Here is a 14,711-nt window from a genome sequence, read left to right as displayed (position 1 = left end):
CATCTGATTCCCACATTGGCTGTAATTGAATAAGAGATCTGCTTTTCCCAAGCGCTAAGAGTCTTACCTGGCAGAAACAATGATCAAAGACTAGATGCTAATCTTCTCACCAGAGGGACTTTAGAAAAGAACAGGCTGGTTTAAGAGCTTTCAAGGGAATTGTTTTGTCATAGACATAGTGAGAAAGCTTGAAGTTCCCTCAGTCCGTGAGTTGGGTCCTCCCTGAGCTACACCCAAGTGCCATTGCGGGGCCTGTGGCTGTAGGCTGGATACTCTTTACCACATCTTGCTGTGCCCCAAGGCATGATCTAAAGATACATATTTACTCAGTGTCGAAAGGTTTTACCTAACTCAAACTCCAGCATCACCATCCTTTGATAAAAGAGTAAGGGGTCAATTCTCTCTGTTGGTCTTCTCTGTTCTCAGTGGATTTGTTCCACTTTAGGAAGCTGGGGACTTCCAGCTTACAGGGCTTTTACAGGAGTGTGGAGTGACTTTATTTTTAGGATCTGCATGCCCTTTTATATTCCTCAGTTGTCTTTCTGCCTTATCCACTCTGTACTTGGGAAGCTCTGAGCAGTGTTCATGTGCTGGAGTCTGATAAGAAAGAGGCCCTAGAATAATTCTGGAATAAATCTAGGATCTAAATGGTACCAGGATGATATTCCACTGTAACTAGTCTCTATCGCTTTCTTTATATAATGACTTCTTCCTCTATTAGAAGATTTTCAGATCAACCTCTGGATAATCAAAGGGTGTTGAGTAGAATATTGTCTCAAAAACATCAAAGTTATTATTTCCTCAGGATTTTGAGCTTCAGTTGGATAAAGTGAACTGTGATACTACTCAGGGTGTTCTCATATACCAGTGCTGTATTTGGGAATGTATGTATGTATAGGTCACTGGAAATGGCATTGAAATGTGAGTCATTCTTTCCTCATTTGGTCCATTTTAGAGAGGTCTGCACCTTGTTTGACTTTAAGAAGCTAGAAATATCCTAAAACCTCCATGTTACATGCCTTATTATGGACAATCACTCACAGCTCAGTTCAGTTCAGTTCAGTCGCTCAGTCGTGTCCGACTCTTTGCAATCCCATGAGTCGGGCCCGCCTCGCCTCCCTGTCCATCACCAACTTCTGGAGTTCACCCAAACTCACATCCATCGAGTCAGTGATGCCATCCAGCTATCTCATCCTCTGTCATCCCCTTCTCCTCCTGCCCCCAATCCCTCCCAGCATCAGAGTCTTTTCCAGTGAGTCAACTCTTTGCATGAGGTGGCCAAAGGACTGGAGTTTCAGCTTTAGCATCAGTCCTTCCAAAGAATACCCAGGACTGATCTCCTTTAGAATGGACTAGTTGGATCTCCTTGCAGTCCAAGGGACTCTCAAGAGTCTTCTCCAACACCACAGTTCAAAAGCATCAATTCTTCGGCGCTCAGCTTTCTTCACAGTCCAACTCTCACATCCATACATGACCACAGGAAAAACCATAGCCTTGACTAGACGGACCTTTGTTGGCAAAGTAATGTCTCTGCTTTTAAATATGCTGTCTAGGTTGGTCATAACTTTCCTTCCAAGGAGTAAGCGTCTTTTAATTTCATGGCTTCGGTCACCATCTGCAGTGATTTTGGAGCCCAAAATAATAAAGTCTGACACTGTTTCCACTGTTTCCCCATCTATTTCCCATGAAGTGATGGGACCAGATGCCATGATCTTCGTTTTCTGAATGTTGAGCTTTCAACCAACTTTTTCACTCTCCACTTTCACTTTCATCAAGAGGCTTTTTAGTTCCTCTTCACTTTCTGCCATAAGGGTGGTGTCATCTGCATATCTGAGGTTATTGATATTTCTCTCTGCAGTCCTGATTCCAGCTTATGCTTCTTCCAGCTCAGCATTTCTCATGATGTACTCTGCATATAAGTTAAATAAGGAGGGTGACAATATACAGCCTTGACGGACTCCTTTTCCTATTTGTAACCAGTCTGTTGTTCCATGTCCAGTTCTAACTGTTGCTTCCTGACCTGCATATAGGTTTCTCAAGAGGCAGGTCAAGTGGTCTGGTATTCCCATCTCTTTCAGAATTTTCCACAGTTTATTGTGATCCACACAGTCAAAGGCTTTGGCATAGTCAATAAAGCAGAAATAGATGTTTTTCTGGAACTCTTTTCCTTTTTCCATGATCCAGCAGATCTTTTATAAAATTTTAAAGTAGATAGGTATTTTTAGTGTTTTACTCTAATTTATTTATTTATTTATTTGTTTAATGAGTGAACTGGGCTTCTACTGTACCAGATTTCTTCTGTAGTTGCCTTATTATGGACAATCACTCACATTAGCCTCCAATTCAGATAGAAAGACCCTGGATTTAACACAGCTATTCCTACATATGCAATATTTGTCTTTTCTTTAAAGACAGCTAGATTTACTGACAAATTAAAATCTCTTTATGGATAACGAGAAAATAACACTGGCTTTGTTTCAGCCAAGAAATAGCTTTTCAACATGTTATTTTAAATGTTTTGTTTATTATTATGATGAGGTACCCAGGGTTCCTCACATGGGATATTCCTTATACATTTTAAATGAACATATCATAAAATACTAAAGAAAGAAGTAACTTTTGCAATGCAAAGCTGGGTAAGGTAATCTGCAATTAAGTTTTGAGAGAATGGGTTAAGTGGGATTATAGAGAATATAATTTTTAATTTCTCATCAATGTTAATGTGTCTGTATGTCAAAACTTATATGTGCATCTATATAAAGTGTGCAGAAGGGAAGAGACAATATTTTGTAAGATGAAAAATTCTGTTTCTCAGCAGTAGAAACAATAGTTCACGGCTCTTCTCAAGGCATGCTTTCCCCCTTGCAGGTAAAGAAACAGAAACATTTCCAAGATAATTTTCATGAGAGGTCCTAAAGGAGGAAAAATCAAAAGGAAAACTAATTTTCATAGTTACACAAACTTGCGAGGTGCTCAATGACCCACAACTTAGATCCAGTCTCTGATACAATAATTTGAAGGGACTCGTTGGTGTCCTATGTTAAAAGTGAGCCATCCTGCATGGATTCATGAAAACTCCTGGAGTAACATGCCTAAAATTCTTAGCCACTTCTTCAAACTCATAGAAACGTACCACGTTTCTAGTTTTTAAGGGTGATGTCGAATGTCCAGGCTGATCAATATATCTTCTCTTAATGTTATGCTAAAGACAAATTATTGCTTACATTTGCCAGCACTAAATTGTAACATACAGAATCAGTGTGATCTCCTCCCACCACCTAGTGCTAAAGATGACCACAGAGATGTTGCAATTATGCTCATTTCCATCACAGTTTGTTTGGCCCACTTGAGCAAATGTAATGTCTCCAGTGAGAAGATGGGGTTACAATGGCAGGGTGCATTCTGAGAGCCTTGTTTTCCTTTTCTTTGGGGTTTCATAACCTACTTCAGAGTGTTAGCTCTCAAGTGTTGAACTCATACTGTTTCCCCTATTTTTATTTCTGCTACATATAAAATCTTTTATCTTCACAAAAACCCAGTGAGTGAGGTGTCATCTCTATTTTCTAGTTGGAAAAAATCTGACTGTTCAGGTTATTGGTAACAGATTTTGGGTTTAGCCCTGTGATCTCTGACTGCAACGCCCGTTTTCTTAGTTTCTGTACAATACAGCCTCCAGCAATGACTACGCTAGGGGAGAGGCTTGGGATTATTTTCCTGCTTTCCCACTGTTAATGCAGCCTGGCTGCTGCTGGAGCACTGCTTTGTAGCAGAAGGAAATGATGTATTTTTGATGTATTAAAATACTAACCCATTTCCTCTGGCTTATCACATATAATACAGGCATTCTGAGAATTATCAGTGAAGTGTAGGCTCCAAACTTGTAAGAGAGAAACCTCTGTGGGCCACGTGTTCTACCAAAATCTTGGTTGTGGCTAAAGAATCAATGAACCCTCCCTATTGAAACTAATGTAAGTAAGAATATAAACCATGTATATAATTTATTGAGTACTTACCCTATGCGAGGTAGTCCTTTCCTCAAGTTACAAAATGGAATAATACAGGAAAAACACTCCCCAAAGGGGTTACAGTCCTTTTGGGGGAACACTATGAAAAAGAGCCTAGCATGGCTGTGAATTTCTGCATGCTTTTCCCTAAACTAGTTAAGAAAAGGTCTGGAGAAGGCACAAGCACATGTAGCTCACCTTGTGAGATTTCACAATACCTGAAGTGGAAAAATATCCTCGCTTTTTTGGAGAGAGGGAAAAAAAATCACAGAACAAAAGGAATTGAAAGATGAATGACTTTTCTGCCCAATGTAAACCTATGGCCAGTAAAGACATTTTTAGGCATAGACTACTCAGATAGCTTATCCCATGTGAACTCTTTTTAAAAGGATCACACAAATCTACACAACCACAGAAATGAAAATCCAGAAGAGGGACGAAGTTATCCGAAGCAATAATGAACAGAAAAACCAATGGAAGGAAGGCTAAAAAAATAAGTCTGTGAAACAGTGTAATAATTAAGGATCTATCACAAAAGGTAACCCCAAAATAGAAATATGATACATTTATATCTAGAATTCTATTTCCTATTTAATAAAGATGATATACCTTTATGAACTAAGAGCTATGCATCTCAAAGACATTGTTGATTGGAAAAAATACAAATCATAAAATACAACAGTAGTGATGTAAATATTTATACATGAAAAATAGTGAAAATGTTTAGGAACAATATACATCAAAAATCTGAGGTTTTATCTTTACAGAGAGAGGTGGGATTATAAGGGAGCAGGGGTTGATTATAAAGATAGGCTTTTAATTTTTACTTCATAAATCCTCTAATGTTTAAATGTTTTGATAAACATATATTCATGTATAATTGTATATGATTAAAATAATTTTAAAAATAAAGGAAATACCCAGTGGAGTAATAAGCAGTAGCTCTTTCACTTAGCAGCAGCAATCTTGAACAAGTTCTCAAGCTTCCATATCTCTGCCTGTAAGTTGGAAATAACAATACTGTGTGTGAGTCAGTGATTGAGTGTGTGTGTGTTTGTGGTTTAAATGAAGTGCAATGCCATATGTAAAATGCTAATTACCGTGTCTGAAGATAGCATGCCCTTAACCAATAGCAGTTGATAGTATGCGACATATATTCAATGTAGCAAATCATAAACTGTGAAAACGAAGTTGTAATCACAGAGCAAGGTCATTTTGTTGATTAGTTATTCACTGATGAGAGATATTGCTTAAGCATCAGGTTATCCAGAATTTTTGTTTGGCTTAAATATTCATACAGTTGATGAAATAAACACATGATTTTCAAAGTAATCTTGAGATAATTTATATTGAACAGTAATAGATCAACAGTAAGTGTGAGGGCTGGTAGAAATTAAAAGGCACCTTACTGCTCTTTTATAAAAAGAGATACACAGACCATCTGGAGGTCCCTCTAGTTGGAGGCGTACAAGTCAAAGAGGGACCTGTTTACATAAAATCTCGTAAGGCCAGGAGCATAGTTGAAGTGTTAGTGAAGTATCTCTTCCAAAAGTGATGTCTTTCAACAATATTTTAAAAGATAATATATTGACATTAGGATTATAAGCCTGTAATGAAAAGATGTTAAAGACAGCAATGTGAAAGTATAGCCCTGAGAGATATAAAGGAGGAGCTAGACCAAGGTGTCTCAACTCTTTATATGCTTACACCCCCACCAGTCAATAGCAGTCTCCTTTTTCTAGCCCCCAACACAGGTCCTGCCCCAGACAAGCTCCCTTAATGTTAGATTCAAGCTCTGTCTTTGTTTATGGTTGAAGAAAATGACCCTTGTCTTTGTACCTATTTTTGAATGTTGTCAAAAGAAACATGTGCTTTAACATGCATATTCCTAATCATGGTAAGAGTCTGTATGATTCTCAGTGTTTATAAAGCAATTAGACAACTCACATAATTTGTGGAAATGGTACGATTGAACTAGTGAGTGGGTCAGCTCCTTTGGAGTGGGCGTTGGCCACGTCTTAAAATTTTTATTTTTGAGGCATTGGCCACTTTAAAAAGTTAATTAATTTATTTTAATTGGAGGCTAATTACTTTACAATATTGTGGGTTTTGCCATACATTGACATGAATCAGCCATGGGTGTACACGCGTCCCCCATCCCGAAACCCCCTCCCACCTCCCTCCCCACCCCATCCCTCAGGGTTATCCCAGTGCACCGGCTCTGAGTGCCCTGTTCTGTGCATCAAACTTGGACTGGTGATCTATTTCACATATGGTAATATACATGTTTCAGTGCTATTCTCTCAAATCATCCCACCCTTGCCCTCTCCCACAGAGTCCAAAAGTCTGTTCTATACATCTGTGTCTCTTTTGCTGTCTCGCACATAGTGTTGTCATTACCAGCTTTTAAAGTTCCATATATATGCATTAATATACTGTATTGGTGTTTTTCTTTCTGGCTTACCTCACTCTGTATAATAGGCTCCAGTTTCATCCACTTCATTAGAACTGATTCAAATGCAGCCACTTTTGACTTGGAAAATTATATTCAGTTAGGAAGTATCTTTAGTGCTTTCACTGTGATAGAAAAAATGACTCTTTGTAGAAAAAAGTTCACAGTGCGTTGCCTTTTTGGAATTGAGTTAGTTAGCAATTGTCAGATTTTTCTTTTGGGCTCATTTTATGCCATAGTCTTCACAACCTCTGTCATCATTCTGATATACTGATGTGAAAGGATCTTTAGATGACTTTTCAAAAGAAACTCTTCTCTTCTGTTTGTAAAACCAATGATAGAAGGTGTTCTGAGTCTAAGTTTTTTTTTTAATATACTGTTTATTCAGTAAGGCTCAAAATCTATTTCAATTTTATGTGTACATTTATGTGCTTCAAAAATGAAAATTCTTCGTATGTAAAGCAATATAATAGAGTGAGAAAGCTGAGAATTCTTGACTGCATCTGGGAGCAGATGTATTAAGATAGCTGCACTTCTTTTTCATCTTACATCATTTCTTTACCACCACTAACACTTGTTTCAAGAAGGTCCTTAGTAGTTAATTTAAAAGTCAGGAGACTCCTTTTCAAGGAGACTTCTTTTCAATAAACTTTTTTAACATGTTACTTTTGTATTTCTTACAGACGCAAGAAAATTCATTAATTCTCAACTTTTTCACATTCCTGCTTAGCCAATATATATCATCAAATTAAGTTAATCCTGCCTCTGAAATATCTTTTATATCCATTTTTTTTCTTTCTCTTTTTCTCTGCCATTGCCTTGGTTCAGGCTCATTTACTTTCTCAAAAGAAGTATTACAATTTGTTATTTAACTAATTATTCCCTCAAGGTTTCTCCCTACCAAACTACCTTTCAATGTCCAGTCAGTGATTCTTTTAGAGCCAGGATGACCTAATTAAAAGCAAAATAAGACAAAATTTAAGGACTCCTCATTATCTATAAGATTAATTTTAAATACCTTCATAAATTGACCCTAGAAACTTCACAATTTGACTATAGCCTACCTTCTTTGAAGCGAAAAGCAAAGGAGAAATGGAAAGATATACCCATTTGAATGCAGAGTTCCAAAGAATAGCAATAAGAGATAAGAAAGAGAGATAAGAAAGCCTTCCTCAGCTATCAATGCAAAGAAATAGAGGAAAACAATAGAATGGGAAAGACTAGAGATCTCTTCAAGAAATTAGAGATACCAAGGAAACTTTTCATGTAAAGATGGGCTCAATATAGGACAGAAATGGTATGGACCTAACAGAAGCAGAAGATATTAAGAAGAGGTAGCAAGGATACACAGAAGAACTATACAAAAAAGATCTTCACGACCCAGATATTCACAATGGTGAGATCACTCACCTAGAGCCAGACATCCTGGAATGTGAAATCAAGTGGGCTTTATGAAGCTTCACTATGAACAAAGCTAATGGAGGTGGCCAAATTCCAGTTGAGCTATTTCAGATCCTAAAAGATGATGCTGTGAAAGTGCTGCACTCAATGTCAGCAAATTTGGAAAACAGCAGTGGCCACAGGACTGGAAAAGGTCAGTTTTCATTCTGATTCCAAAGAAAGGCAATGCCAAAGAATGCTCAAACTACTGCACAATTGCACTCATCTCACACGCTAGTAAAGTAATGCTCAAAATTCTGCAAGCTAGGCTTCAGCAATACGTGAACAGTGAACTTCCTGATGTTCAAGCTGGTTTTAGAGAAGGCAGAGGAACCAGAGATCAAATTGCAAACATCCACTGGATCATTGAAAAAGCAAGAGAGTTCCAGAAAAACATCTATTTTTGATTTATTCACTATGCCAAAGCCTTTGACTGTGTGGATCACAACAAACTGTGAAAAATTTTGAAAGAGATGAGAATACCAGACCACCTGACCTGCCTCTTGAGAAACCTATATGCAGGTCAGGAAGCAATAGTTAAAGCTGGACATGGAACAACAGACTGGTTCCAAATAGGAAAAGGAGTATGTCAAGGCTGTATATTGTCACCCTGCTTATTTAACTTCTATGCAGAGTACATCATGAGAAATGCTGGGCTGGATGAAGCACAAGCTGGAATCAAGATTGCCGGGAGAAATATCAGTAACCTCAGATATACAGATGACACCACCCTTATGGCAGAAAGTGAAGAACTAAAGAGCCTCATGATGAAAGTGAAAGAGGGGAGTGAAAAAGTTGGCTTAAAGCTCAATATTCATAAAACTAAGATCATGGCATCCGGTCCCATCACTTCATGGCAAATAGATGGGGAAACAGTGGAAACAGTGGCTGACTTCATTTTCTGGGGGCTCCAAAATCTCTGCAGATGGTGATTGCAGCCATGAAATTAAAAGATGCTTACTCCTTGGAAGGAAAGTTATGACCAACCTAGACAGCATTTTAAAAAGCAGAGACATTACTTTGTCAATAAAGGTCCATCTGGTCAAGGCTATGGTTTTTCCAGTAGTCATGTATGGATCTGAGAGTTGGACTATAAAGAAAGCTGAGCACTGAAGAATTGATGTTTCTGAACTGTGGTGTTGGAGAAGACTCTTGAGAGTCCCTTGGACTGCAAGGAGATCCAACCAGTCCATCCTAAAGGAGATCAGTCCTGTTTGTTCATTGGAAGGACTGATGCTGAAGCTGAAACTCCAATACTTTGGCCACCTGATGCAAAAAGCTGACTCATTTGAAAAGATCCTGATGCTGGGAAAGATTGAGGGCAGGAGGAGAAGGGGATGACAGAGGATGAGATGGTTGGATGGCATCACTGACTCAATGGACACGAGTTTGGGTAAACGCTAGGATTTGGTGATGGACAGGGAGGCCTGGCGTTCTGCAGTTCATGGGGTTGCAAAGAGTTGGACACAGCTGAGCGACTGAACTGAACTGACCTGACCTTTGTGTTCTGCCAACATCTTGCAACTTCTGTTTATCCTTCCTGTCAATTCTCCCTTAAGTTCAGAGATAAGGAACTATTTTCCATTCTTACATTTGACATGTTCTTTTTCAACTTTTTACTTTTGCATAGTATGTTCCTTATACTTAGAAGAACTTCTCTAGCCTGTTCATTATCTGTTGAAGTCCTAAACCCCCCCTTTTTTTTATTCTCCCAGATCTGAGTATAATCTCCTCTATTATATCTTCTCTACCTTTTAACTTTGACTCTAAGAATATTGTACATTGTGTTGTTCACATCACTATACTCCTTGCTTAACTGATCTCACTATTAGATGGTGAACATCTTGAAAGAAAGAACCACATCTCATTTGCCTTTGTATTCCTGTTATTTTACTCAATATTAGCAGAATCACACTATATAGTTATTGAATTAATAAAGCAAGATGAATCATGGACCCTTCCTGATTTTTCATGACCTAAACTCTCCTAGACATTGCCCTGCTTCTCTCCTAGCCTAAATGAAAGGGAGAGGAAAGGAGAATAATAGTCAAGGCAGTGCTGGTGATTATAGCCTACTTTGATTCTGTACCCAAACTCAGATGTTGCAGAGGCCTCTTGACTCCACCACTAGAAGCCGTTCACATCGCACCATTGAGGGCTAATAAATTCATTGCATTTGGTCCTTGAGCAGTTTAATAGCTGAAGTTCTGCTCATGTTTTATTCATCTGAATTTTGCTAACAACTCAGTTTGTCATGTTTTTAGGTTGTGGTAGCGCCTAAATACTTTGGAAAGTATGTATGTGTGTGCTTAGCCACTTCAGGCTTCCCTGGTGGCTCAGATGTTAAAGAATCTGCCTGCAATGCAGGCAACCCAGGTTCCACTGTTGGGTCAGGAAGATCCCCTGGAGAAGGAAATGGCAACCCACTCCAGTATTCTTGCCTGGGAAATACCATGGACAGAGGAGCCTGGAGGGGGCGCTATGGTCCATGGGGTCGAAAACTACTGAGAGACTAATACTTTCACTTTCTTAGTTGCTTCAGTCATGTCCAACTCTTTGTGACCCTATGGACTGTAGCCTTGCCCCGCCCCCCCATCCAGGTTCCTCAGTCCATGGGCTTCTCCAGGCAAGAATAATGGAGTGGGTTGCCATGCCCTCCTCCAGGGGATCTTCCCAACCCAGGGATCAAATCTGCCTCTTTCAACTCCTGGACTGGCAGGCAGGTTCTTTACCACTGTGGCACCTGGGCACTATACATATATATATGTATATATATGTATATATATGTATATATATATATGGGAGATTTTCTTATAAATATACCCTTGCTCTCAGATCCTATTGTCTATTATTTATTTACATAAAATAGTACCCTGTGGAATTCAGAGGTAAAATGTTTCAGGATGATAATAGTTAGAAATACTAATGTTGAACACTCATCCTGTCCAGGTACTGTCCTTCTGTGCTTTTAATGGACTGTCCAGTTTAATTCTTCAAACAGCCATGTGAGGAAAAGGGATATCATTTTTCTACTCTGTGGAAGAGAAATACAGAAATGTACACAAGTCAAGCAACTGGCCCAGATCATACAGCTGTGAAGGATCATAGCCTGCATTGGGATTCAGGGTGTCTGACTCCAGAGCTCGCACTCATAATTACTACAGCTGTGGAGAGTATAATTTAGATGTAAATTTCTATTCTGCCTGAAAATCAGAGGTTGTTCTGCTGTCAGAATCTTAGCATCCTGTTAAATAGATCCATTTTTTTTTTCCCTTGAAACCTGCCACTTCCTTTTTTTTTTTTCTCTTTCTCTTTTACTCCCTATATTCTGCTGGTAAATGCACGCTAAGTCCCTTTTACTTCTTCTTTAGGACAGTTTCATTACTCATGAGCCAGTGTACCATGGATTCATCTCATTATACTCTCTCCCTGATGAACTATGTTGTTGCTGAGATACAAGTGCCAAGCCGTTATCAAATACATTTATTCTTTTTGCCACCCAAAGAATGGGAAATTATCTGTGTAATTTGAGAGACTGGGATATGTATTTATTTCTTTTATACTAAGAATAAATATAGAGGCTGCAGGAAGAACAAAGACAATAGAATTAGGCAAGTACAGATTTGGATGTTTGACCAATCAATTAGATTCCATCGAAACAAAACAAGTACACAGGCCAAAATAAACTCTAAAATCAAAAGGTCTGTACTCCTATCAATTAGCATTTGTTTTACTAGATCACATTTAAATCTGTTAATGGAAAAATTATCTTATACAGTATGTTTCTTGCCAATAATAGGTGATCATAAACAAGTTATTTTGTTTTGACCAGAAAAAAATATTCTAGAGTCTCCCTGCAAAACTAACTTTTCTTATGTGACTGTGGCATGGACTATCAAAAGTCTGTAGAATGTCAGTTGATGTATTTCTGAGAATCATACCATTTTAAAGCTTATGGTGATTTCAAAGTAAAAAAGTAACATAATCCTTTGTAAAAGTTTATTTTAAAAGTGTTTGGATTTTGGCACTGAGAAGTAATTCAAACATAAATCACACTAAGGTGCTTTGCTGTATTCATGTTATGTGGCCCTTTTCAAAGTCAATGTTTTTATATAATCTTTCTGTCATGTTTAATGGTTTTTATCCACCTCCTCTCTCCCATCCTTGTATAAAAATAGCAGTGGTACTCAATCACAGCTTAATAAGCATTGGCCACGTGCTGAAGGTACTTGAATCCCCAGCCACTGAAAGAAGGCTTGAATCTGTGTTATGTGTTCTCAGATACAGGGTTGTAAACACCATTTTTCTGTTCCATTTTCAGGTCACATGTGCCAATTTAACAAACGGTGGGAAGTCAGAACTTCTAAAATCAGGAGGCAGCAAATCCACACTAAAGCACATATGGACAGAAAGCAGCAAAGACTTGTCTATCAGCCGACTCCTGTCACAGACTTTTCGTGGCAAAGAAAATGATACAGATTTAGACCTGCGATATGACACCCCAGAACCTTATTCTGAGCAAGACCTCTGGGACTGGTTGAGGAACTCCACAGACCTTCAAGAGCCCCGGCCCAGGGCCAAGCGAAGGCCCATTGTTAAGACGGGCAAGTTTAAGAAAATGTTTGGATGGGGTGATTTTCATTCCAACATCAAAACAGTGAAACTAAACCTGCTGATAACTGGGAAAATTGTCGATCACGGCAATGGGACGTTTAGCGTTTATTTCAGGCACAATTCCACTGGTCAAGGGAATGTATCTGTCAGCCTGGTACCCCCTACGAAAATAGTGGAATTCGACTTGGCACAACAAACCGTGATTGATGCCAAAGATTCCAAGTCCTTTAACTGCCGCATTGAGTACGAAAAGGTTGACAAGGCTACCAAGAACACACTCTGCAACTATGACCCTTCAAAAACCTGTTACCAGGAGCAGACGCAAAGTCACGTGTCCTGGCTCTGCTCCAAGCCCTTTAAGGTGATCTGTATTTACATTTCCTTTTATAGTACAGATTATAAACTAGTACAGAAAGTGTGCCCCGACTACAACTACCACAGCGACACACCTTACTTCCCCTCTGGATGAGGACGGATGCGGGGTGAGACTGAGGCCTGAGGAATTCCAGGTCACATGACAGGGCTGTCACCTCAAGAAGAAGGTCCCATCTGTTGCCTGGAACGTGTCTACACTGCTGCTCTCGTCACCTGACTGCAAATACGCTCGTGGAAAACAACCTGATGTAATTTCTGCCCAGTCAGCTTCATCTCTTGGTATAGTCGCAAAATCACCACAGATTCTAAAGCCACACCTGAAGACACGCTCTCACACATAGACGTACACCAACACACGCGCATACACATTTCAGCCGGCGTCTGTCATGATTCCTGTTGAGAGGGCTTTCATTGTCTGACTCATAATGGTTCAGGATAAAGGATCATCAAGCAAAAGGATTAACTAGACAGTGAATGGTTTTTAGCACTTGCTGTTATGGAAATCTCTCTTTAATGTCTTGAGTACATGCTAATCAATAGTCCCCACTCATGCATTTCTACTGCTTGGAGTAGCTGTACTGGTAAATACTACTGTAGGAGTATAATGCTTGTTAAAATGGAAAAAAAAATGTGTTTTTAGAGCTCAGTATTCTTTATTTTATGAACACAACAAGTGTAGTAATTTTTTCCAGCATTCAGTAGGCACATTCAAGGTGATCCAAGATAGCTCTTTTTTCTATGGAGGGAGCCTGTTCTCAGTAAAGATGAGCAAACATTTGGAATTTACATGTGGGCAGACACTGGACTACAGCTTTCATCACCAGTCATTGGACTTTTGCAAAGTCGAGACCAGCTAAGGCTGCTTAAAACAAGTTCTGATCATTATATAAGAAGGGAAATGCCTGACAGACACCATGTAAGTTATAAGTGTCTGTCTTATCTTTACTAAACATATTGTAACAAATTCAATATCCTAGTCTTCATTTGTATGAATGGTTTGTATTGTACATAGTTTAACCAAGTGTAATTTGAGCTGCTTATTAATATTAACTTGTACTTGTCTCTCTGCTTGTTATTGGTTTAAAAAGAATAAAAAAAAAAAGGATATGAGGAATCCATTCTATCGATGTAGCTGTGAACTCCATTAAAAAGACAAACTTAATGTACAAAGCATTTATTCAGCTCAAGTATTGTTGAAACCTATACATATACAACATTACAGTCTGTCTGTATTTAGACATTTTATTTCTGGACAAAATGAAATGTACATAAAAATAAAATGCTTAAAGTTGAGTTTCAATATGTACTTGTGTAAGATGGTGATTTAAACGGTTCTGACAAGAAGAATGTGCTGGAGGACACTCATGGTTTTGCATCTCATGTCTCTAAATCTGTATAGACCTATCTAAATTGTTATTAGTTACCTAGTCAAAACAACTTAGGAGTCTCAGTCTCAAGCCTGGGAAACAGTTGTGGCATTCAGTATTACACACATTTTCGGTTTGTTGTCATGTTAGTTGTTCAAGAACACCAAAAAAATCAATGAACATAAAGAGATAATTGAGGTCTCCTGAATTAATTATAGCTAGTTGTTTTTTACTTTTCCTGTACAACATCTTTATTTAGTAGGATGTTTAGAAGGTATTTTTTTTTTCTTAAAAGAAAGCCAAGATGCCTGAAGATTGTGGCTGATTTCCCCCGATTCTACCATATCGACTCAACTAAGGAAATGACAGTAGTAGTGGAGGGCTTCGATGCTCCATTTACATACAGCAAAAGGGGCCAATGTATGTATAAAGCATTATTTTTGGACATTAAACTTTATT

At 38.5% G+C, this 14,711-nt stretch overlaps 1 protein-coding gene across 1 annotated transcript in view; it reads left to right on the top strand.

Annotated features, from left to right (window-relative positions):
* Positions 1-14,185, top strand: part of NXPH1 (neurexophilin 1) — a 367,434-nt gene extending 353,249 nt beyond the window's left edge. The window contains exon 3 of the mRNA XM_027540059.1: positions 12,218-14,185. Within this exon, the coding sequence (XP_027395860.1) occupies positions 12,218-12,979 (762 nt within the window). The 3' untranslated portion in view covers positions 12,980-14,185. The remainder of the gene's footprint in view (positions 1-12,217) is intronic.
* The last annotated feature ends 526 nt before the right edge of the window (positions 14,186-14,711 follow it).

The sequence above is a fragment of the Bos indicus x Bos taurus genome, chromosome 4, assembly GCF_003369695.1.
Source record: "Bos indicus x Bos taurus breed Angus x Brahman F1 hybrid chromosome 4, Bos_hybrid_MaternalHap_v2.0, whole genome shotgun sequence".
NCBI classification, from domain to species: domain Eukaryota; kingdom Metazoa; phylum Chordata; class Mammalia; order Artiodactyla; family Bovidae; genus Bos; species Bos indicus x Bos taurus.
This window is presented reverse-complemented; position numbering and strand designations above follow the sequence as displayed.